At 43.9% G+C, this 26,316-nt stretch overlaps 1 protein-coding gene and 1 pseudogene across 2 annotated transcripts in view; both read left to right on the top strand.

Annotated features, from left to right (window-relative positions):
* The window catches only part of slx9 (SLX9 ribosome biogenesis factor), a 67,467-nt gene extending 42,786 nt beyond the window's left edge, over positions 1-24,681 (top strand). The window contains exons 4-6 of the mRNA XM_083633402.1: positions 5,395-5,572; positions 20,588-20,656; positions 24,202-24,681. Coding sequence (XP_083489528.1) covers positions 5,395-5,572; positions 20,588-20,656; positions 24,202-24,328 — 374 coding nt within the window. The 3' untranslated portion in view covers positions 24,329-24,681. The remainder of the gene's footprint in view (positions 1-5,394; positions 5,573-20,587; positions 20,657-24,201) is intronic.
* Positions 3,601-4,119, top strand: LOC310774191 (ubiquitin-conjugating enzyme E2 J2 pseudogene; annotated as a pseudogene). The gene has a single exon. The product of its transcript is annotated as a ubiquitin-conjugating enzyme E2 J2 pseudogene (transcript).
* Positions 24,682-26,316: the final 1,635 nt, after the last annotated feature.

Raw genomic sequence — 26,316 nt, 5'->3', positions numbered from 1 at the left:
GAATAGTGTGAAGAAAATCAGCAGTTACTTCTCAGTTATGACTCAGTCCACTCCCTCTGAATCTCTGCCAAATTTTCTAATCGTCTTTGCTTGACAATCCGCTGAAGTCCACGGTTATCCATGTTATTTCCATGATATTCAAATGTTTTGGAAAGGATCTGTATATAACATTGCAACCATAGGTTGATAGGCCGCCAACCCGCCAACATAGTATGTTGGCGGGTGTAGTTAAAACAATCAGCGCCTCCCAGAGTGGAGCGCATCCTAAACATAATTGATACAAATTGAAAACGCATCGCACAGCCCAAGAGAAAAACCTATCAATCACAGTTTGGTTCGGGAACTGTTCAGCTGAGGAGGACAGAGGGGAGCTGAACAAGGTCGTGAAAACAGCATCAAAAACCATCGGTAAAGATCTGCCCAGCATCTGTGACATCTATGGTGTCCGCATTTTAAAGCTGGGACTGAAGATAACTAAATACCCCTCCCACCCAGCCAATACTCTTTCTGCCCCCCCTTCCTTCAGGAGAAAGGATACGCAGCATCAAGAGCAGAACCACTCGTCTGCGTAACAGCTCGTGCCCTGAAGCTGTTAGGGCCCTTAACTCCTCAGCTGTTCAGTTCACAACCCCAATTTAAATATAGTAGTCAATATAATATAGTAGTAAATATAATATAGTAGTAAAGCTGAGCTCAGCTGTTCAGTTCACGACCCCAATTTAAATATAGTTGTAAATATAATAGAGTAGTAGTAGGGTCTTTTAATGCACCAAAAAGTACAAAAAGGCATGCACATCCAGTGAGGGGTTAAAACCAGGTGCAGATAAGTAATAAAAATAGAGTCTGCACACTGGCAGCTGCTCCCAAATATTTATTTGACTACAAAAAAGTGACGTTTCGGGCAAGGCCCTTTCTCCTCTTTTAATGCAGCAGACACTTTTTATGCACCTCAATTTTGCGTTTCTACTATTGCTTGCGTGCCTTTCTCTGCAGAGTTCTTTTTTGCTCTGTAAAAACATACTGTATGCTGTACTGTAAAACTTACTGTATGCTGTACTGTACTGTAAAAGAGTTGTATACCGTACTGCATGCTGTATTGCATACTGCTTTGCACTTAACCGTTCTGAATGTATTTCTTTTGTATACATTTTTACAGAAGTGTAGTAGTTATATTGCCCTGTGGATGTGTGATTGTTATTGTTTGTCATTGTTTGTTTTGTTTGCCTCATTGCCTGTAATGAGCACACGCCAAAACAAATTCCAGTAAATGTTAATTGATATGGCAATAAACTATTGAATCTTGAATCTAATTACATAGAAAAAGTTTAAAAGATCAAAACATGGGCAAAACAAAGAACATTGTTAAAATTATCTGAACATACATAGGCCATATTAGGCTGTGTATAACCCAAGCATGGTATCAGATACAATACATAAATTGGAATCCATATAAATACTGTGCTATAATATAAATATATAAATTATTTGTAAAATTGGGGAAAGGTTTACATTCATAAAATTGGGTAATTAGCCCCCTTATTTCATATCCAAATGGTTAAAAATCACCAGAAAAAAACATAATCACTAGAAAAAGACCAGTAGAAAAACTGATAGGTAAGAAGACGCTCATATAATTAATTAAGCACATTTACAAGTAGCCTTATTGTTCAGAGGACACCCACAAGTTCAGCCTTTTATAATTGTATAGCCGCCACAATTTTAGTTTGTTTGAAATAAAACCGCAATATTAACTTTTCATCACCCGACCGTCATATCTGGTGAGATATAGTGAGAGCCATTGGATTGAAATTGTATTCCTCCTATGCGGGCAGCAACGTTTCATGTGATTTCAGTTGTTATAGAAAATATAGCCTATGCACGGCATATATTGATTTGGTTCTTGTTATATAATTATGATTTAATGAGACGCACAGCAGCTCTACTGTAGCTACATGGACAGATATCACTGATCATATGGTGCCATTTTAATACATTTAATGTCAATCAGAAGATACAGGTGACATAGGCTTTAGCTGATGATATTGATCTAATGTTGACGTTTTTCCATTAGGTGACCGCAAGCTTCTGTTTAACCTACGCAAAATTATGAGAACGATATTCTTCAAAGACCTAATATGCGCAGAAAGGAATGTACTGTATGTGCGGGTTTTGTTTTCATATTATGCATATATTCTATCATCACATCATCATTTGATTGTGTAGTCAGTCAGTCAGTCATAGTCATAGTTGACTAATGTAGCTATAATGTAAACTTGCCACTATGTTTCCATAACCTTTGAAACGAGCCACAACTTAACCGTGCATGTGCACGCTTGCTCACATCATAGGTGCACTCCAGTATAACCAGTAGCGCTACACCTCGGCCAATACGAGAAAGGAGCCGACGGGAGTAATCCGTGTGGGTAGGCTATTGTGGATGGATATCCTCCAGAGTCCAGGCAAGTGTGTCTCTTCGGCTGCAACCAGCAGGAGACCAAAGTTTGACCAAATAGGGAGAAACCATTTGCGTGGGGGTGGGTGGATATAAAACATAGGCTACAGTGAAATGCAATGCAAACTAATGCAAAACAGAAAGGATAAAACTATATGCCCTCCCCCTCCTACAATTTGCCCTCCCCAGTACTCAAAATAAAATCAAAACACACCCCTCCCTCCTCTTTTTTTTTACCCCCCACCATCACCCCACCTAAATATTGGACAGTCCCTTAGGATAAAGTGATACATGAACACAGACTTCAGTGTTGTATGAATTTAAAGATATAAAACGAGTCAACAACAATGGAGTCAACTCATCACATCAGAGACAGAGAGCCCACATGAGATTACATCTGTTGTGGCTTCCATTCTGAAGGCTCCAGGGATGAGCTGAATAACAAGACCACAGCTGCCTGGGCCAGAGTGTGTCGTCTGTGTTGCCTGATGTGTCTACTACAGCATTTATCTGTGTGTGTGTAATTATGATTAATAACTATAATAACTGTCTGCTTTATGGCTATTGATTATGTAAATAAAACTAATGCAACTTAAATTTTCTACATCACACTGTCATCATCAGTGATTTATGACATCACCGATGATGATGTCACTTATGCATAGACAGACATTGTGACTTCTTCTAATGGCTTTCCGGCGGACTGGATGCCTTGCGGCACATTGCTGCCTCTCACAGTTGGATGGTCTCACTCTAGACCTGGTTCTTCTTCTCCTTTCAAGTTCACAGGCTGTTTCTCACACCTCCTCAATCTTGGCTGTTGCGCCTCGACTCATGTTCCTCTCCGCTCCTCATCCCTCCTGAGCAACGCGCCTTCACCTTCGTGAAGGGCTCCTCCATTAATAGGGACTTCAGCCCAGGGGATTCAAAAACCATCTCCTCTGACCTCCCCCCCCCCCCCCCCTCTAGACATTGTGACATAATCAGTGATGTTATAAATCCTTCCTTGCTGAGGTAGGACTGTGTCACAACTGATTAAGTCATAAACATTGTGACATCATCAGTGATGTCAGAAATCCCTCCCTGCAGAAGCTTTAAGTAGGACTGTCTCACGACTGATCGTGTCAGACAGCCGTCTCTGGAGCGATATGAGCTACTATAAGCGACTGAAGCAGGATTACCTCTTTATCAAAAGAGACCCTGTGCCTTATATCTGTGCAGAACCTCTCCCCCACAACCTGTTGGAATGGCACTATGTTGTTAGAGGGCCTGAGAAGACCCCATATGAAGGAGGATGTTACCACGGAAAACTCATATTCCCCACGGAATACCCCTTTAAACCACCCAGTATCTACATGATCACACCAAACGGGAGGTTCAAGTGTGACACGCGGTTGTGTCTGTCCATCTCAGACTACCATCCAGACACATGGTGCCCCACATGGTCTGTATCCACCATCCTCGCAGGCCTGCTCAGCTTCATGGTGGAGAAAGCGCCGACCCACGGCAGCATGGAGACCTCTGACGACACAAAGAGAGAGCTGTCAGCCGAAAGCTTGGCCTTCAACCTCAAGGACCAAGTGTTCTGTGAGCTGTTTCCCGACTTAGTCGACGAGATGAAGCAGAAACAGAGGACCAAGTGTCCTCTGAGCTGTTTCCTGACGTAGTCGATGAGATGAAGCAGAAACAGAGAACCAAGTGTTCTGTCAGCTGTTTCCTGACGTAGTCGATAAGATGAAGCAGAACAGAGGACCAAGTGTCCTCTGAGCTGTTTCCTGACGTAGTCGATGAGATGAAGCAGAAACAGAGAACCAAGTGTTCTGTCAGCTGTTTCCTGACGTAGTCGATGAGATGAAGCAGAACAGAGGACCAAGTGTCCTCTGAGCTGTTTCCTGACGTAGTCGATGAGATGAAGCAGAACAGAGGACCAAGTGTTCTGTCAGATGTTTCCTGACGTAGTCGACATGAAGCTGAAACAGAGGACCAAGTGTTCTGTCAGATGTTTCCTGACGTAGTCGATGAGATGAAGCAGAAACAGAGGACCAAGTGTTCTGTCAGCTGTTTCCTGACGTAGTCGATGAGATGAAGCAGAACAGAGGACCAAGTGTCCTCTGAGCTGTTTCCTGACGTAGTCGATGAGATGAAGCAGAAACAGAGGACCAAGTGTTCTGTCAGATGTTTCCTGACGTAGTCGACATGAAGCTGAAACAGAGGACCAAGTGTTCTGTCAGATGTTTCCTGACGTAGTTGATGAGATGAAGCAGAAACAGAGGACCAAGTGTCCTCTGAGCTGTTTCCTGACGTAGTCGATGAGATGAAGCAGAAACAGAGGACCAAGTGTCCTCTGAGCTGTTTCCTGACGTAGTCGATGAGATGAAGCAGAACAGAGGACCAAGTGTTGCGCAAACTGTCCTTACTTAGTCAATAAGATGATGCAGAAACAGGACCAACTGTTCTGTGAGCTGTTTCCTGACGTAGTTGATGAGATGAAGCAGAAACAGAGGACCAAGTGTTCTGTGTGTTCCTGATTGGTCGAATTGCGAGGAATGACGGTGCACTGTCTCGTGTCCTGAGCATCGCACCCGCCAAGTTTGAAGTCGATCGGATGAACGGTTCTCGAGATACGTGAAGGCCGTGTTCTGATTGATCAACTTGCAAGAAATTTAGACGCTGCACTTTATCGGGTCCCCCGGGTTTGAAGTCGATTGGATGAATGCTTCTAGAGATAAACCACTTTTAATATTACCAGTAGGTGGTGCTATGACTATGCACGTCTGAATTGCACGAAATTCGGCGAGGGACAGAAAGGTCATAGAGGTCACCGGCGCGAATTAATGTACCTTTATTGTAAAGTGTTACCATACAAATGAATGAAACAAAGCGGAACTCGACTAACCTTGCTCCTGACCTGTCCTGTGTTTTGTATCTGCGTCTCCTTTCAGAGATCAGCTCCATACAGCAGGCGCGGGAGCAGCAGGTGCAGCAGGCCCGCAGGCAGGCCATGCCGGTGGTGGGCGACATGAGGCCGCTGGCCGACGCCCTGCCCGAGCTCTCCCAGCTCATCGCCCCCGGCAGCACCTCCGCCACACGCCGCCGCCGCAACAACAGGAAGAACACAGCGTGAGTCTGGCAAGCAAGGTTATTATAGTTCACTGAATGTAAGCTCAAAAGTAAAACTAGGCGTGGGGAAAAAAAACATTTTACTTCACTGAAATAAAAACGAAAACACAAAATCTAACAAACGAGATATTGTGTGCTTCTGAAACGAACTAAAATAAAATATAAAATATAAGAAAATGTCTTTAGTTTTAGTCCAATTTGGTCAGATTCGTCAACACAACAAGCATGAGGAGGCATTGGTGCATTATGTTAATTGAGACTGGGATGTTTACATGACTGTGAGTCAGTTGCCTTCACAAACAGTGTAGTGGTAAATACAGAGGTGGGTAAACTACAGTATCCAATGTGAGTAGTTTGCCCACCTTGTTTCCCCTCATTGATTCATACGGTTGATCTGAAAATAGGCGAGTAAACATTCTGCCTCATTTCAAAGAGGAGGGTAAACTGCGTTTACTTGCGTTGTTTACCCTCCACTACACCCCTGTTCACAGTGTTGCGTTTGCATTGTAATACATATTCTGAACTTCTTCAATCTTGCCAAGGACAAATACCCCCCATATGATAATAAAATAACAAAAGAAAATAACAATCAATTCTAACTAATACTCAAACTAAACATAACAAAACCAAATAAAAACGAATGAAAAAAACTTTTAAAAACTCTGGTGTCAAGGTGACTGCTGCACGGGCGTCAAGTGTCATCGTGACAGCTCCTGTCTGTTTTCAGGAGTGCCGGCCCATATTCATCGAATGTCTCGGGTCACAAGCGCTGATCGGTTTCCGCCCTTCAAATTGTGATGGTCAAGAAGGCGAGGAATCTTATCCCAGATCAGCACACTTGAAAAAAATAAACACCACAGCACAGATAGAGACACTGCGTAACACGTCATCATTCAGAAGCCACGCCCAAGACGGGGGAAAACAGAAACACCCCCTCCAATCCTGGCATTCTCCTATGTCGCGTGCATGGTTGCGTGTTGCACAAAAAGATTGTATATACGGAAGATGAACACTCCAACTTACCGTAAATTCCGGACTATAAGCCGCGGCTTTTTTCCCGTTTTTTGGCCCCTGCGGCTTATATAACGGTGCATCTTATCTATGGATTTTTTCAGAAAAAAAAAAAAAAATACAAATAAAATCTCTCTTTTTTAGCACTCTTTCTAACTATAAATCCACTTCTGTTTTAATTTCCTCTCTTGCCCTCTTTTCACCACACCGCGGACACTGTGTGCACTGTAAAAATAAACAACGGTGGTGTTGTGTTATGTTGTTTTGTTGAAATGTTACGGTAATACGGTAAATGGGAGCTTCCTCAAACAGCCATCTCTTTCCCGACAATCCCCTCTGTGCGTGACCACTTACATATGGTAATTACGGTAAGCAAACGGCCACTCGGCCATCAACTCCCTCCCCCGACTACCAGGAGAAAATCACAAACTTCGGCGAATTCACACAAAGGAAGATCAAGGAATATTCCATCGAACCGGAGCAGATCATAAATATGGATGAAGTGCCTTTGACGTTCGACCTGCCACTCACTCGGACTGTTAACAAGAAGCGCCCTGGAGGATTCTTTCACCAAAAAAAAGCTTTGCTCGTTCTCGACAGCATGAGAACGAGCAGTAGAAGCAACACTCTCACTTACCATGGGGAAGGTACGCAGAAATTCACACGACGCAGCTTTCAAGTTGAAAGCAGTCAATCTCGCATTAAAAGAGGGAAACAGAGCAGCCGCGCGTAACCTGGGCATCGATGAGTCAATGGTGAGGCGTTGGACGGTGCAGCAGGAGGAACTGTCTCAGCACGGAATATTATAGGAGTGTGAAAACATCCACAATCACCAACGGGTTCCAAAACGCTGGACTGCTGCGGGATGAAGAGGATGACGCCGCCACAGCTGGCGCTGAGGGCCGTCAGAGGCTTCAGAGGCTGTTCGATGCCGACAGTGATGAAGAGGAGTTCGTTGGTTTTGAGTGACAATGAAGGAGAGAGGAGAGTGGTTGACGAAGCCACCCTGAACCTGTTCGTTTCCGACACTGAAGATGAGGACTTTGGTGGTTTCAGTACGCAGGAAGAAGAGGAAGACGAGGATTAGTGACTTGACTTCTCTGGTTACAGGTTTGCTGCACATATAGCCTATTGTTGTGTGATTTTGTCTGGGGATTAGTGACCTGACTTTTGTTTTGTTTTGTTGAAATGTTAATAAATGGGAGCTTCCCCAAACAGCCATCGCTTTCCCGACATTCCTCTCTGTGCACGAACCCTTTCATATGGTAATTAAACATCAAAACACCCGCGGCTTATAGACCGGTGCGGCTTATAGAAGAAAAAAATAGTCAATTTTGGTCCCGCGGCTTATAGACCGGTGCGTCTTATAGTCCGGAATTTACGGTACTTCTTTGACAGCTAGATCCACATTTTTCTTCTCGCCAATTCTCAATGGCTTCCTTGTTTTGCTCAGGAGTACAAAAAAACATTTAACTGGCGATTTTTTACATTTGTTGTCTGCGCAGCCCCACCACACAAAAGCTTTTAGCTATGTTTAATTCAAGGAAAATAACGCTGGTGTGGGGAAATTAACACATTGAGTGCCAGCGACGCCATATGGCGTCATTAGAAATTTACCGTAGGCTGCCAGCGACGCCAAATGGCGTCAGTAACTCGAAATTGTTTTTTTGACGGGGGGGGTGTCGATCTATGCCTCTTACATCGCCTCTTACAATATGATAGCTATTGAATGTGTCTAACCTATTTTACAGAACCCTTAGGTGGCGACAGCGCACTCCAGATGAGAGAAAGTGGAGTAAAACCATAGAGTAAAACACACAGAAGAAGTCGTTTGGGAAGAGGAAATCGCATCGCATCCGTCCGTATGCAGCTGCTTCATTGAAGCATAACGTAGCTGTGCCCCTGCAGCAGCCAATCTGCTGTCACAATTGAGCACCTCGTGTCCGCTGCATTCGCATGATCAGCCGTGGAGTTCTCAACTGGAAGCATGGTGACATACACGCGGGTGTAAAAAAAGCTGGACTAGCGGACTTTTCACTGCTGAGCAGCACACGCAGAGCAAACGCACTCACAGCAGAGCAGAGCAGAGAGATACTCCTCCCACAACGGGGGGGGGGGGAGGAGGAGGGGGGGAGGTGGGGCACGCAGGACACTACAGCATACAACAGACCCAGGGAGCTGCAGCATTACATCAGAAAATATTAGCAATGAGTCAATGATGTGCTTGAAATGCTTCCTTTCACAAAACGGTCATTATCTCAGCTCGTAGAAAAAAAGGGCTGTTTTTGGTCTAATCAAGCTATCTTCTCCGGCTCATAACTAAAGAACGGAAACTGGGATCAATAAACTTTTTTTTGCAGGTGATAGAAGAGAGTCTCATCGTTATTTGTGCATGTTCAGTGTTTACATAGTAATTATTAAAGAAATTATATGACTGTTTTAAAATGCATTGCGGCCTATGTGGCACAGTACAGCACCTTTTGCCCAAGGGCCGTGGCACTCAAAGTGTTAACGGAGCTTTTCCCCCGTGATGGCCATATGCCGATATTTTCCAACTCTTTTGGATGATTGTTGATATATGCAACATTTTCCACCTGATTTCAGAGAACATCCAGTCTGTCTCTCCTGTAGTGGAATTAACACATTATTATTATGCCTACTCCCAGCATGACGGCCCACTGGCAGATGCAGACATAAATAAAATGCATTTCGAAATGTACACATTCACTGAGCAAAATAAGAAAAAAACTACTTCAACTGAGGTCATGTCAAACATGCAGTATTTTGTATTTATGTAACATTTTCTTTCCAACAAAACTGTTCAGACTCATCATATTTATCAGGCTTGAATGAGGTAGTGAGAGAGAGATAGGGAGACATGGGAGAGAGAGAGAGAGGGGCAAAGGACCGCGGGTCGGATTCGAACCCGGGTCACTGTGGGAAGGGACGGGAAAATTTGAAGTTGTTTTGGGGGCATCTGTGGGTAGTGTAGAGTTAAAAGCACTTGCCTACCACCGCAGAGACCCGTGTTCAATTCCCGGCAGCGGTACTTCCAGCTTGGTCAGACGTTCCTACAGACAATTGGCCGTGTCTGCGGGTGGGAAGCCGGTGGGGTATGAGTCCTATTCGGGCGGGGAGGGCAACTTGGCGGAATAGCGTGATCCTCCCACGCACTACGTCCTGCCGGTGAAAGTCCTCGCTGTCAGGTGAAGAGAAGCGGCTGGCGACTGCACATGTATCGGAGGAAGCATGTGCTCGTCTACAACTCTCCCCAGATTGGCAGAGGGGGTGGAGGAACGACCGGGACATCAGGGGGGATTGGTCAAGTACAATTGGGCAGATTTTTTTTTAAATAAAATAAAAAAACATTGGATTTGAGAAAAACGATGGTGTCGATGGAAGTAATGGAATGAAGTAATGTATTCGGTGTATTGCCGACCACTATGTAACACCGACTACCGTGGCAAGCCCAGACTAGAGGGCAAGTTTGTCTCACCTCCAGACATGTGGCTGCATATCAGCTACGGCTTCATCCAACCTGACTCTGTCCCAGTGTTTTTGTCCCTTCCCACCATCCATAAGCGTACTCCTTACTTAGCGCGGCCAGACATTTTCCATGGCCCGTGTTCCTCAACACTCTCGTCAGTCAACTGTCAGAATCGGTCATTCAATACCCTCTTCTCTAGAAGATGCGTGTGGATTTTCACTAGTTGAGCAGGGGCCCGGGGGTAATGAACCATGCTAGGAAGGCTCATGTTCGCCAGGGTCTGGCTGCATGCCGGGCTCCATCTTCTCTGCCTGGACTATCGGCTTGAGCCCACCATCCTATCAAGCCTCACAGTGTTGGAGTATAGATTTGCAAAAAATAATAAATTAATAATAATAATAAATTAATAATAATGATGATGATGCTAATAATAATAAATAATAAAGCAATAATCATGTATTTAAAAATTATTGATTACATTCAGGTCAAGCGGTACGTCTCTGCGTACAGTTTCTAATGGCTTTTTGAAAACAATGAACTCTGCAAACATTGAAGAAGGAGGGAGACACGCACATCCAAAACCCAAAGTTGGGGCAGGTGCTGAGCTGAACTAGAACAGTGAGACAAAAAGAATAAAAACTACTCGCACACCGCAGAGCTCCTTTTCTCCAGATTTATTTGTTGTTGTAACGCGTTTCGAGCTACATGCTCTTCATCAGACAAGACAGTACAGGACGCCATCATAGATATAGTGGTCAAGTGTCACATGATACAGTCACATGATGAAATCAGGTGGGATGACAGACACATGTGTAATTGAGAGAAGGAAAATGCATATACACACCAGGTGTAGAGAAAACTGCAACAAATCCCATCTGCCATTAACCATTAACAATGGAAATATAGAAATGAATCACTAAAATTACTCTAAGAGAAAAAGTCTAAACATGTCAAAACATCTAAACATGTCAACCTGAGCCACCAATCATAGTGGAAAGAAACCATTTTAAATCTTAAAAACATACAAAACCATTTATCCAAAGGGACAAAATGGAAAAGGGGTAAATACATTTAAAGGATGGGTTTACCGATGGGGAATATGAATATATATTAATTCTTAAAAAATCTTAAATTTCGAATCCGTTGAAATTTTTGAAATTGCTTGTTCACAGCCAGAGAAAAAAAAAAATGAAAAAAAAAAAAAAAAAAAAAAAAATTGGGCCAGGTGACGCGTTTCGCGTCGAAACGCGTCACCTGGCCCATTTTTTTTTTTTTTTTCATTTTTTTTTTTCTCTGGCTGTGAACAAGCAATTTCAAAAATTGCAAAAAAATGAAAAAAAAAAAAAAAAAAAAAAAAAAATGGGCCAGGTGACGCGTTTCGACGCGAAACGCGTCACCTGGCCCAATTTTTTTTTTTTTTTTTTTTTTTTTTTTTCTCTGGCTGTGAACAAGCAATTTCAAAAATTTCAACGGATTCGAAATTTAAGATTTTTTAAGAATTAATATATATTCATATTCCCCATCGGTAAACCCATCCTTTAAAGATGGTCTAAAATAGACCAAATGTTCCCCAGCACAGTCAGGACAGGTAAGGGGGGACCTGCCAAAGGCATCTTGATAGTCTAGGTGGCAATACCAGTTAAGGGCAAAAAAATAAATAAATTACATTTTAACTCATTGAGTGCCAGCCACTTTTGGAGAACGGACGCTCCCAGTGCCAGAGTTTCAGAGCGTTTTCAGTGATTTCTCGAGGCCCACAGAATATTGTGTGATATTACTATGTAAACACCAAACACGCACAAAGAACGAGGAGACTCTATTGTATCATCAGCAAAAAAAAGTTTATTGATACCATTTTCCGTTCTTTAGTTCTTTAGGAGAAGATAGGTTGTTTTCAGCAAAAACAGACGTTTCAAATTAGAAGCTGAGATATTCAGCCTTTTGTGAAATGAAGCATTTCAAGCACATTCACTGACTCTGAAGCTAATATTTTCTGATGTAGTGACGTGGTGTAGTTGTGTGGTGCCCTGCGTGCCCCACCCCCCTCTCCCCCCCCTCAGCTGCAAACTCCTCCCCACACTAACACACAGCCTCACGCACCCAGCGTCTATTTTCGAAGCGCTCCGTTTTTGTGCGCCGGCTCCCAGCGCGACACCGAAAAGCCAAACCGGACTGCTGAGAATGGTTTGGCCCTTCGGCGTCGGGTGCTGCTTTTCTGGCGGCTAATCGCGTGGAGAAACTATGCAGCAGAGACAGAGGGGCTCAGTTGTGGGCGCGGATTGACTGCTGTTCGCAGCTAACGTTAGCTCCTGCCAGAGCAATCTATATGGCTCTGGCTGCAGCATGCATCGGTTTCTCTTTCATCACGGCTTTTTCCTGCTGTTTTCCTGACCTTTCTCTAATCTGGAGAGCACTGTCGCCACCTAATGGGTCCGTAAAATAGGTTATACACCTTCAATAGCTACAATATTTGTACAGGAGATGCATGAGGCTTTGATCCACGTCCCACCGTCAAAAAACGCATTTGACGCCGATCGACGTCATTGGCACTCAATGAGTTAAAGAGGACATTAAAGAGGGCAAATTCAAACTTGCTTCTTTGCCCTCTTTAATGTCCTCTTTAAAATGTAAAATGTTTTTTTTTTTTTGCCCTTAACTGGTATTGCCACCTAGACTATCAAGACGCCTTTGGTAGGTCCCCAGTCACTTAAGGCGCTGACAAGGTTCGACTTGGAGCCTTGCCGCCGCCGAGCAGCGACAGCGAGACTGTGCATACTCGAACGTAACTCGTCCAAAACACGTCCAAAACGTTATCGTGTCGTTTACCAAGAACTTGCAATCATGTTGGTGGGGGGACATTTTATTGTCCCTCCATTTCAAAACTCATTCCGGTGAGCCTGCAGAAGGCTTTGCTAGATGAGGGCCAAGCACTGTTAAATGAGGAAATGGCATTTCCTCATTCCTCACAACAACGAGTTGACGCCGCGGAGTCACATTCTCGAGGAGCTGCACGCCCCCTCCGCCGAGCTGCGCCGATAGGACGCCCAGCTGCGGCGACGCCCTCGGCGCAGTTAGCGCCGGCGATTTCGCTCGAGCATAATTTGCGCTTTAGGCGACAGTGCATGTTGTCTTTCTGATATATAACTTCTAGTGCGACAGTTTGGCGACAAACTGCGACTTTCTTGACATGCAAAACAGGCAGCACTTGAGGAAACCGTGAGTTTGCTCGTTTAATTCGTTGATATAAGCGATTGCCCGAATGATTATTAATTAATAGGCTACGTGAACGTTAGCGGGTACTTTAGCCTATGCAGTAGGCTAAGTAGTAGGCTATCATCTCCTTGTTGCATTTCTAAACTGGCAGATGGGGAAGAAAGAAACGATTCAATTTGTACTTGTTTACTCACCTAATTTGGCTCTCTTCCAAATAATCCAGCCACGTAACTAACACTACGTCCATTCATGAAATGATTAAATAGCACAGGGACATTCATGGTTTGTCAAGTGCCATTTAACCACCCGCCCACTCAGACATACATGATCCAGAACATGAGCTGCTGGTGTTAAACAACAGCCGTTTTGCCAATAATGCGGATCCTGTACTAGGGTCTCAGATCAGGTCATGATCCGCACTCGCGGGAGTGCGCATAAGGCGGATAATTGTTTCTAAACATGCAGGCCGACCGGCTAGCAGCTGGTCATAATCCGGATTTCACTGCATGTTTAGAAGGAGCTTTAGATACATACTCCCCATTTTTACTGGATTATACAGTATACATCGCGATACTACACAAACACAGCATGTCTTTGGACTGTGGGAGGAAATCCACGCAAACACGGTGACGGGAAGAACATACAAACTCCACACAGAAAGGACCGGGGTGGAGATATGAACCTTCTTGCCGTGAGGCGACAGTGCTAACCAATGAGCCACATTTTTGTCAAACAACTCGCAATAGACTACTTGCACAACTCCACTACTTCCTGAAATGAGTAGGGCAGTTTGGTTTCCTGTCCTACATTTGATTGATTGATATCTTTATTGATTCAATAAATGCAGAATTGTGCAAGACAATACAACAAAACAATATTGATCAAAAGGAGTAAAACACAATAAAGCCCAAGGGCTTGTTTCCATTGTGGTCCTTTGTATGGGACAAGTGGAGTGAATGTAAGTGTGCATGTGTGAGCGCGTGTGTGCGTGGGCAACATAAACAACAAAAACATTAAACAAGACGGCCATACACTCAATGACTGATCAGTCATTGAATGAATGGTTATTAAACAACAACAAAAATGCACCAATCAATAAATAAAAAAAGAGACCAGCTCATATAATAAATCAAAGACCTACCATGGGTTCAAATGCTGCAAGCATACAGGAGACAGAAGAAAATAAAAGGTTAGGAACCCATTTGGGAACCAACCAGCCATTTTTTCAAGGCGAGCTTAAAAGAAAACCTGGAATTAAGGGTCTTTATACTCTCAGGGAGTTTGTTCCATAAAATAGCTGCTGAATAAGAGAAGGTACATTTACCCTTTAAAGATTTAAATTTGTACATATTGGATACATATTGCAATACACTATTGGATGAACTGATTAATGTCAGGTGTGCCTGATCACTGTTGTTGTGACTGCAGCAGTCAGGCACACCTGACATTAATCAGTTCATCCAATAGTGTAGGACAGGAAACCAAGATGCCCTACTCATTTCAGGAAGTAGTGGAGTTGTGCAAGTAGTCTATTAGTTTAGATAAACGGGCCGGGCTCAGACAGAACGGGCTGGGGTAGGCATTGATCTAAGCCCAATAAAATCCACACCTTCCCTTCACAGGAACAAGCCGCCCTAAATCACGTCAGGTTCGGCCTTATCCTGTTTTGAATTTTTTCAATTAGCCGCCCACTCTTTACATGATGCCTTCAAGCTCGTTTGAGTTGGCCTCCATCTATTTGATGCAATAATCCAGCTCTGCCGGGGCCGGGGGCACAGCTTATAGCGATGGGGCAGTTATTCACTGGGTCATAAATGTCCAGCTGAGTTCACAGCTCGCAGCAAAGGCCTAAAACTCTCATCTCATCCACTTCTGCACTAATGAGACATGAGCTGAGCAGACTACAAGACTGCGGCTGTGTCACAACTTGTCTTTTCAGTGCAATTTTTTTGTATGTATTTATTTTCTGTCTCCCTTACTTATTCACGCTGTTCTGTCTATATCTTTACATTACAGCAGTGCTTCAGTACCCCCCTTTCCCTGATTTCTCAATCCAAGTACCCCCCTTTACCCGACTACAACATTTTGCTTCAAGGATGCGAATGCGCGCTTGATCACCCGGCGGCCCTTATTTCCCATCATGCCTGCTGGCTAGAGTAGTAAAACTTTGAAATATTTTCATAAGTATAGTTCTAGTTCACACTTTAACTCATTCACTGCCAACAACGTATGAACACGTTTTCAGAATCCAGCTGTTCCCTGCCAACAACGTGTTTACACGTTTTTGGCATCGATTTTTTTTTTTTGACGGTGGGTTGTGCATCTAAGCCTTTTACATCTCTTATATAATTATTGGAGCCACCGAACGTTTACAACCCATTCCACCGACCCACTAAGTGGCAACAGTGCTCTCCTTGCTAGAGGAAGGAAAGCATTTTTTTTAACTTGTCAAGCCATTCTCAGCCCAGCCATTCTCCTTTTCGCGCTGATTGCTGGCGATGCGGGATTGCAAATTTACATAATAGATTCAGCCGATCTACTATGATCGGGTGATAGATTACAGGTGCAGGAACACACTTTGAAACACGCAGCATAAATATGACCAGAATCGCAAAAGCTTCTCTCAACCAAAACTCCAAACGAGCGAGTCCCTCCCGACTTCCTCAAACAGCGGCCCAGACATGCAGGCACAGCAAAGCACTGACTGGTGACAAGCTTGTCCGCCCACGGAGGGCGGAGTTGAAGCAACTCGAGAGGGAGGGAGAGAGAGAGAGAGAGAGAGAGAGAGAGAGAGAGGGAGGGAGAGCGAGAGGGAGGGAGAGAGAGAGAGAGAACGAGAGGGGGAGGGAGAGAGAGAGAGAGAGAGCCAAAAATGAATGGTTAAAGTGACCCTTCCATCCAATTTCACAAAAAGCCGTTTATCTCTGAATATTATTTTTCACGCTAAAACCATGCTGTATTCAACTGCTAATGCTTACATAACTACTAACTCTACAAACTAACTCTTTTAGACAGAGAAAGTACACATTCTATTAGTACTTTTGAGATATTGTATGTTCACAAACTCCAAGCTGAAACGAATCCTCGGCTCTTATAAAATGAGCCATAATCCTCAAAAAACGGCTTGGCAGAAGCTAACTACAGCAAAGAAAAACGTCTGGCAGTCAATGTGTTAAATTGTAATATTATCTAAAAAGATATATTAAAAAAAAAATCATGATTTATTCTTACGTTTTTCCATTTTGCCCTTTCTCTCAAGTGCCCCCTGTAGTACCTCCACGTACCCCTAGGGATAGGCATACCATACCCCCATTTGAGAAACACTCGGAATCCGATTCCTAGGGTGGAGACTCTGGAGACTGACCGCCACAGACAGACAGACACCACCCCCACAGAGCCCATTAGCCAACAACAACAAAAAGACAGTTGCTTGAGTGACATCGCTGATGACATCACAATTGCTCAAGTAACATCACTGATGACATCACAATTGCTCAAGTGGCATCACTGATGACATCATGACATCACAATCGTGACACACACCACCACACACACCACTTAGCCAATTTTAACTAAGAGAGATAAGATGCCATTACACCAGTGTTCAACTTGAAGAACTCTCCCATATCAACTGCATTGTGTCGTTTATTTGACACCTGAATAGTATTTTTTTATGCAGGTGTGTAATAGATGGATATGTGGATTCTTTGGGCCGGTATCATGTACATGGATACATTGTACAGTTCTAGACCAAGACAATATTGTATGTCTTTCTGTTTGAAAAATCCCAGTAAGTTCACAGTGAATATCCTAGGTAATAATATAATATATAGGTAATATATATTATTTTGCTACTAGGTAATAGCACTCTCTAACTGGTCGCTGGGCGATGTAGCCACGGAATGAGCAGCAGTTGTATTTAAATCAAAAGGTGCTCTAGGTTACAGTCTCTGAAATTCAGCTCCGTGGCTCAACAGGGCTATTTCAGGATATGACAGATGTTGCCTAGCTGGAGAGGTACTTCCAGCAGTCATTTTCACATTATCCATATTTTCCCCACCACGAAAAGAAAAACTGACTGCGTTTCTACATTCTCTGACTGTAATATCCATATTTCCATCAAATGTGTTCGGCAACAACAATAGGAAATTCAAACGGAAAGCTACAAGCGGCAAAATACATAGAAACATCTGGAAAGAGGTGTACTGTATTGTGTGCCGCCTTGTAGTAGTGATAAAAAAACAAAAAAAAAATTCTCTCTTTCTATACTGTCAAAGGCTTCTTTCCCTGGTCAGAAACAAGAGGCTCTGTCACATCTGTATTAGAGACTAGTCGTGAATGTACTGCTGTGGTTGTAAGAGACGTGGACGTCACCGGAAAGCTGTATGCCAACGCATGACGTCGCCTCGGTGTCTTCAACCGGATCTCTTGCGTCTGCTCTTGAAATAGCATCTCGAGGCCAGCAGGAGCATTTCCTTGTATCTATGCAGACTGTGTGTGGGTGTGCGTACGCGTGTGTGTGTGTGGGTGTGCGTACGCGTGTGTGTGTGGGTGTGCGTACGCGTGGGTGTGCGTACGCGTGTGTGTGTGGGTGTGCGTACGCGTGGGTGTGCGTACGCGTGTGTGTGTGGGTGTGCGTATGCGCGTGTGTGTAGTGTAGCTAACGCCTGCTTTCTTACACCCCACACACACATTCCACAGCTTCTGGAGGAAGCTGCGGGACTCACTCAGCTTGGTAGCTATCATAGAGCGTATATAAATATCACTGGACAGGCGACCTGTCAATCACAAAGCAGAATCTGCTTTATTGTCTATTTGACTCTAATTGGGGACCATCATTGACTAAATGAACATCAGGCTGTATTGAAGACGACTTGAAACTAGTGATTGAGACAGTAAACTCAATAGGAAAGTGTTTACTGAGGCACTAAATCAAGTGAGAATTAGGGTCATTGCCATTGACGTCTACTCACCTTATTCACCACGCCCACTTTTTCTCTCTTCCGCGTTACCCGCAATTGTATTTGTTCTTCCGGTTCAGCGCTAGTTGGCGGCCAATTTCAAAACAAAACGTCACTATGATTGTGAATGAAGGCAACATTCAGAAGCTACACTGCGGCCAACTTCAGTTACATGTTCGTAGCGTTACTGCTGCGAGGAGCCGATGGCTGTACCCGGTCGGCGTTTAACGTTAGTTACAAAAGCACGTCGACAGTGTTTTCTCACTGCCAGTAAGCCTACAGTAGGGTGTGACAGATAGCTAGTCCGACCGGTCAGCACAGTCAGCGCTCCCAGTCCTCGCTGCTCGCTCCTCGCTACTGAGCCAGGAAAAACCTTCATTTGCCAACATCAAGCTCTGTGTCTTGTCCTTCTGTGTTGTTATGGGCAGCGTTTATATTTGTGGTGTGTAATTTCTCAATCTTTCCTCAGCCGAACTCCCCGAGCCCAGTGTGTCCTCTGTGTCCTCTGTGAACCTCTGTGTCTTCTGTGAACCTCTGTGTCCTCTGTGAACCTCTGTGTCCTCTGTGTCTTCTGTGAACCTCTATGTCCTCTGTGTCTTCTGTGAACCTCTGTGTCCTCTGTGTCTTCTGTGAACCTCTGTGAACCTCTGTGTCTTCTGTGAACCTCTGTGTCTTCTGTGAACCTCTGTGTCTTCTGTGAACCTCTGTGTCTTCTGCGAACCTCTGTGTCCTCTGTGAACCTCTGTGTCCTCTGTGTCTTCTATGTCTTCTGTGAACCTCTGTGAACCTCTGTGTCCTCTGTGAACCTCTGTGTCCTCTGTGAACCTCTGTGTCTTCTGTGAACCTCTGTGTCCTCTGTGAACCTCTATGTCTTCTGTGAACCTCTGTGTCCTCTGTGAACCTCTGTGTCCTCTGTGTCTTCTGTGAACCTCTGTGTCCTTTGTGAACCTCTGTGTCCTCTGTGTCTTCTGTGAACCTCTGTGTCCTCTGTGAACCTCTGTGTCCTCTGTGTCCTCTGTGAACCTCTGTGTCCTCTGTGGTCCTCTGTGTCCTCTGTGAACCTCTGTGTCCTCTGTGAACCTCTGTGTCCTCTGTGAACCTCTGTGTCCTCTGTGAACCTCTGGAAATGTTTGCAGTCCTGTGCCACGTTTTGGGTTCACCTTAAGCAGCAGTTCCCATGACTTTTTTGTGACCAATTACCAGTGCAGTGGTTTTTGTCAGAGTAGGCCTGTGTTTTTGTTTTTGTGTCTCATCATGGTCTAAATGCTGTTTCAAAGGCATCCTGGGGGAAACACTGAGCTTCTTTTTTCTATATATATATTGGAGTGTCAAAAATAATCTATTATAAGATGCATCGCGATGCGGACGTGCACGATTCTGCATCGATTCACAAATGTCAAAAATCGATTATTAAAATAATAATAATAATAATAATCGAATAAAATATAATGGAAGTACGTTGTTTATTTGGATCATAATACAATGCAATTCCAAATGCACTTTTATTTCAAAAGTAGCCACACAGTGAGAAAAAAGAAAGTGAGAAAAAATGAATCATGTATTGGGGAAAAAAGTGATACATCGATTGAAGATGCATCGAGATGCATCGATAATCGGAATCGAATCGAATCGTAGCCCTCTGAATCGTAATCGAATCGTGAGGCCAGTGAAGATTCACAGCTCTAATATATATATATATATATATATGTGTGATTTATGTGATGTGTGATTGGCCCCTGAGCAGGTATAACCCATACAGTCTGTGGTGGCAAAGTCGAGCGCCAAGTAACCTAGTGTTTATTGATTCTTGATTTGTATTTGTTCTTGTTTTTGCCGTTTTGATGTACTGTATGTGTGTGGCATGGTGTCGACTTGGTCTATTGTATTTACTCTTGCTGCGGCCCCTTGGCCAGGTCAACGTTGTAAATGAGAATTTGTTCTCAACTTTATTTTACCTGGTTAAATAAAGGTCAAATAAATAAATAAATGAATAAAGAAAAAAGGGGATAATTTGTTTTCACTATAATTCCATCCATAAGTAACACAATGACAGAATGTATGACTGTATTCTGTAGGGGTCCTTGATGTGGAAAAAGTTTTGAGAATCAATGCTCTATATTGGTATCGGTATCACTTTAAGGGTAGTGGTATGGTACTGTCTGGTATCATCATTTGTTAAAGGATACCCAGCCGTAATCGGCACCCTCATTCTAAAAACATTGGGATGTGCCTACAAATGTCCATATTGGTCAAACCCTGCTGATCACTATTGACTAGACTACACGCTCATGTTTCCTTATGTAACAACGGCCGTCCCTCTTTCTCCTCTGTTTCTCCTTGCAGGCCGGTGAAGAAGAGGGCGGAGCCGACCGATTTCAGCCTGATGAAACTGTCACAGAAACGCAAACTCCTGTAAGAGGCCTGTTTGTCCCCCTCTTTTGTTTTCTACCTGATACTGACCAAGACACAACTACTGCAGCTGGTTAGATTCAGTACGCTGCTGGTTGGCTTGCTTTCGAAATCCTTGCTGCATAAATTTGGATATTAATGAGGAAAAACACTTTTCCTTATTACTACCGTATAATTAAGCAATATAGCATGAGAGCCAGTGTGTTGTGGCAAATATATCCCGCTGATCAGCTGTTATCCCACGAGGCCGCAGGCCGAGTGGGATAACTGCTGATCAGCGGGATATATGCCACAACACACGCAGCTCGAGTGCTATATTGCTTTTATAAAACGGTTTCCAAGTATGATAATATAATAATAATAATAATACTATAAGTCCGACTGGCATGGCATTCTGATAGAGTCAGTTGAAACACTACTGTAAGGCGGGACCTCTAGCAAGAAGATAGACGTGCGGGTGATTTGATTGGATCGTTCTGGAGACTGAAGTTGACATTGGCCAATCCTGGCGCTTGCTGAGAAGCTGAGAGCTTTCTGCAAAGCCCGACACCAACTAACGTTACGTCTTATTTAGAAATGCGGGGTTAACAGCCTTTTTTTTGCAAAGAAGACATTAGCCCGCGTCTATTCTTGTACAAAACATAATTTTCTGCGAAGTATTAGTAAAGTTATAAGCGAAGATTGATTCACAAGGATCTGACAGCTGTCTCGGCCATTTTTTTTTTCTACATTGTCATTTGAGGTAACCAAAGCCTTTTAGTAAGAGAGTTGAGTCTCATAACCCATGGCCATGGGTTATGAGAGTGGTATACGGTATTTATACCATGGCTGTGAACCAATCAGATTGCTTGATTTGAGAGAGCCGTTTTATAACTCTCCGTAAAGGTCCCATTTTATGCTATTTTAGCTGTTTAAGACATGTCTCAGTCATGGGTCTTTCAAATAAGAATTCTGTAGATTTCTTCCCTTATTCTTCGAATCCTGCAGCCTCTGTGGGGCTTCTCTATCCGCTCTCTCTCTCTCTCCCCTCATTAATTATGCGCTGTTTTGAGGGGGCGGGGCCTCTGATAAGATGATCTGTTAAGGGCTCATTATACTTGAGCAAGCTCCTTGGGGGTGGAGCTCCGCGAGTCACCGTGCGGACCTCGCGCTGGGGCAGATGCTATTATACTCAGAAGTGATCAGCCAAGTGATCAGCATGTATGTATTGTACAATGGTAAATAGTGAGAACAGCCCGTGAAAAGTCGCAATGAAACGCTATTATGTGCAGTACTGAGTGTGCTTTCACTCTCAAACGACCGTACATCAGCACATGAATGAATCACCAAACTTGTTTTTACTGAAAGCCATTTTAGTTCTCAGCCCTGATTGCCTACTCTGTGCTGCTTTTAATCTCTCTCAATCATGCTCTCAACACAACACATTTACTTGGTGAAATGACTAAAAACGAACAGTTGCAAATCAAAGTTTATAGCCTACCACGTGGGTCAAGAAATGTGGCGAAAACACAGCTCAGTGTTCAGGGCTCAGCGGCTTGAAAGCGGCCATGTTTGGAGAGAAGCCGTGCGGAGGTCGCGCTGTGAGAGAAAAAAATCAGGCACACGGTGGGCGCCTTACGGAGGTAGCGAATAACCACGCCCAACAAATTTACGTCATTTGAAGCGCCCGGCCCTCGCTCCACCCCCACACCCTTCACGGCGTGGTGAGCATAAAGCAGCCTTTAGTTTTGAGGGGGCGGGGCCTCTGATAAGATGATCTGTTAGCTTTGAGGGGGCGGGGCCTCTGATAAGATGATTTGTTAGGCTGATAGACCATCTTTGCTGCAGTTGATTTCTGTAAATGTTTCGATTCTACACAGCTACAGACAAGGTTTGGTCTTCCACATTCAGTTGGCGGGGCGGCGCTGTAAGCGGGCAAATTAAATAAGTGTTACTTTGTGTCACAAAGTCACAGAGGTAAAAAGGTATCTTTTTTCCTTACATGGCTGGTGTGGCTTTATCTGGGAACCATGTGTTTTGGTTTGTTTTACATCAAATTTAACCTTTAATAGGGAGATATATGCACAACTTCAGACCTCTTTGTTGATTACAACATAATAACTGTAAACACAACTGGTTATGTTTTATATATCATGATGGTGAATTAGGAAGCGCAAGTCTCTCTTTCATTCATTTACATCAGACCTCAAAACCACACCATTTTACTTATGAAGGAAAAACTGCTCACCCTTGATTTACATGCTAATCAGGAATGTTCTGGAGGGTAAAACCACCTAAACTCAATTTACCAACCTTTTTATTTCAGGAATAGAATTAACCACCTTTTTAGGCTGCGGTCAATGTTCATGATGAAAATACAACGTATACATTATAGTAGTATACAGCAGAAGAGGGAAGTACCGCATGGATCTGATGGCTCATCCGACAGGTGCTCATTAGTGGGGCAGGTAATAGGTAATAGTATTAGACAAACAGAATCCAGGTGGTCTTGCTTGATGTCAGCCCCCAGGTTTTGATGCAGACTACCATGGAATAAAACTAAGGCACTCCGTCTTCAAGTAGAAATATATATTTAATCGAGCACAAGACAAATAGACAGACCAACGCGTATCGACCTGCTAGGTCTTCACGAAGACCTCCTGGATTCTGTTTGTCTATAAATGATAGTATGTAGAATCAAACATTGTTATTATATGATGATAAAGACAAGTGTAAATATAATTGATTAGTATATTGTGGTGGTTTTCCTTATGAGCATATAATATAATAACATATGTATAAAAAAAAAAAGCTCAGAAAAAGCTTCCATACAGCTCACCTGGCGTAATCCAAGTCTCCACAAGCCCTGAGATGCCAAGTTGTCTCGAATCATTTCCACCCTGTTTTTAGCTGAAATATAGCCACAACATGTACAGTATGTGCAACTGGATCGTGCCCGATTTCTTCCTCGAGCACCTGGCTCCAGTGCAGATTTCAGCCAAAAACAGGGTGTAAATGACATATTTTCAAGTCAACTTGTCATCTCAGGGCTTGTGGAGACTTGGATTATGCTAGGTGAGTAGTATGGAAGCATTTTATGTTTTTTTTCCTGGTGTTTTTTTTTGTTTTTGTTATTTTTTTACATTTTTGCTCATGGCCCCCTTCACACTCAGCAGACAGCTCTACTTGGCTGACGCGGCCGGTCTTCATTTCTCCAAACTGGGACCGCGCTGGCTGGTAGTACCTCATACTACCCCACATAAAAAAAAATCACATCTATCCCTTTAATATAAATCATATTCTTCAATTTAAAGTCATTTGTGAACCGCAAAATAAATGAACACTTATAAACATTATTTGAAGTCCCCACAGACAAAAAGGCTGAAATTAAGAATTCAACTTTGCTCAATTAAGATGCTCGAGCAAATAAATCGTCCCCCCCCTTACTTCATCCCCATAGTAACAAAGACACAAGCCCTCTATCAACGTAAGCGTCCTGCACAGTTAGATGCTGAATGTGCAGATTGAGCAGCACTCCTCACTGCCGTGTGTTTCTGCTGCGGTTGCAGGGAGACGGAGACCAGCCGGTTCGGCGAGGCGGTGAAGAGCCTCGCCGCCAAGACCAACCCTCTGGCCGACATCGGCGAGCAGCTGAGGAAGAGGATGAGGCAGGAGGAAGAGCACGGCCCCAGCTAACATCACCAGCGGAACACTGTGAGACCCAACAGCTCCAAGAGACTTCACCAAGTCCCCATCCACACCCACCCAGCCCTCCGTTTGGAAGGGGAAAACGCCGCCCCAGTCTACCCTCGCATTTAAACGGGAGGGACCTGATACCCTTTTGCACCAGTTCCCACACCTCTCAACCTGCCAAAGTGGCACCGTTGGTTTGAAGGGTGTTGTTCACTTGACAGAGACACTATGAGGGGCCTTTTCAAAGCATCACGGATATGCAGGGGCTGGTTTTTTGTAGCATGAAGTATAATGTCTACCAAGGAGATCCTTTCGGTTTTCTTGTCCACATTTCCTAATTAGTAATAAATTGTGCTGCATTCAAAACTCGTAATTTTTTGTGAATTTTCTGTATTCCTCGGCTGCATTCGAATGATGACGATGCGTCTGTGATAGCCTAGTCTCGCTGGCCAGCCTCCTCTCCCTTCCGTCCGAGGAGTCTGGCGCCACGGAAACAGGCAACTGGGATAAACCCTCCCCTGCTCTACAGCTGCTCTCCCATTGGAGCGACTGTTTCGGTGGCAGCCGGGATGTCCGCTCCCGGCTTATTACAAACTCTGTCATTGGCTCCGACCATGTCAATCAGAGCGGCTTCCGCTCCCTCCTCCCTGTGTGTCGCTGTAAATAGTGCCCTGCCGCCTCAGTGAAAACAACAGCGCTAACTAGCTACTAGCTAGCAAGCTAACGGCAGAAACCTACACGCTAGCTCGTTGCTACACGCTGAAAACGGCAAATTGGATTGTTGGAAACTATTTTCCAAGGGCACTGCCGCTAAGCGCCGCCCATCGCAATCCCACTATGGAGACCTGCGGCGCCAGACTCCTCGGACGGAAGGGAGAGGAGGCTGGCCAGCGAGACTACTGTTAGCCAGAGATGGGGAGTAACTAAATACAAATACTTTGTTACTGTACTTTAGTAGGATTTCCAGGTATTTGTACTTTACTGAGTATTTATTTTTCTGACAACTTTTTGCTTATTACTCCCCTATCTTAACACAAATATCTTTCTACTCACATTTTCAAAACAGGGTATTAGGTTTTAATGCACGACAGACAAAAACAATGTAACATTTGTCTGTGTCTCGCGTTCTCCCAGCTTTAACGCATCATGTGCACCTTTTTTGTGAGAAAACCATATCACAAAATATTTATCAAAGACTTTATACATCTTAAAACATGTTTGGAGAGGATATTTTCAGTTTAATAGTATTTGGATTATATTAATATCACGTGAATTTCAATTAGCTTTGCACAGAAACAGCCGGTGGTAATACTTTATTACATTTCAGAGCATGTACCTTTTTTTATGCCTCCGCCGGCGAAGCCAGGCCGAAGGCATTATGGATCCGGGTTGTCCGTCCGTACGTACGGATGTCTGTCCGTCCGTCCGTCCGTACGGATGTTTGTTAACGCCATATCTGAGGAACGCCTTGACGGAATTTCATCAGATTCGCCTTAAACATTCACTTAGGCTCAAGGATGATCTGATTAGATTTTGGTGGTCAAAGGTCAAAGGTCAAGGTCACTGTGACCTCTCGAATGCCATTTTCAAGCTTGTTAACGCGATATCTGAGGAACGCCTGGACGGAATTTCATCAGATTCGCCTTAAACATTCACTTAGGCTCAAGGATGATCTGATTAGATTTTGGTGGTCAAAGGTCAAAGGTCAAGGTCACTGTGACCTCTCGAACGCCATTTTCAAGCTTGTTAACGCGATATCTGAGGAACGCCTGGACGGAATTTCATCAGATTCGCCTTAAACATTCACTTAGGCTCAAGGATGATCTGATTAGATTTTGGTGGTCAAAGGTCAAAGGTCAAGGTCACTGTGACCTCTCGAACGCCATTTTCAAGCTTGTTAACGCGATATCTGAGGAACGCCTGGATGGAATTTCATCAGATTCGCCTTAAACATTCACTTAGGCTCAAGGATGATCTGATTAGATTTTGGT

The sequence above is a fragment of the Poromitra crassiceps genome (assembly GCF_964638095.1).
Source record: "Poromitra crassiceps genome assembly, chromosome: 3".
Classification (NCBI taxonomy): Eukaryota; Metazoa; Chordata; class Actinopteri; order Beryciformes; family Melamphaidae; genus Poromitra; species Poromitra crassiceps.
Note: the sequence above shows the minus strand (reverse complement) of the source record. Positions and strands in the feature narration are given on the sequence as shown.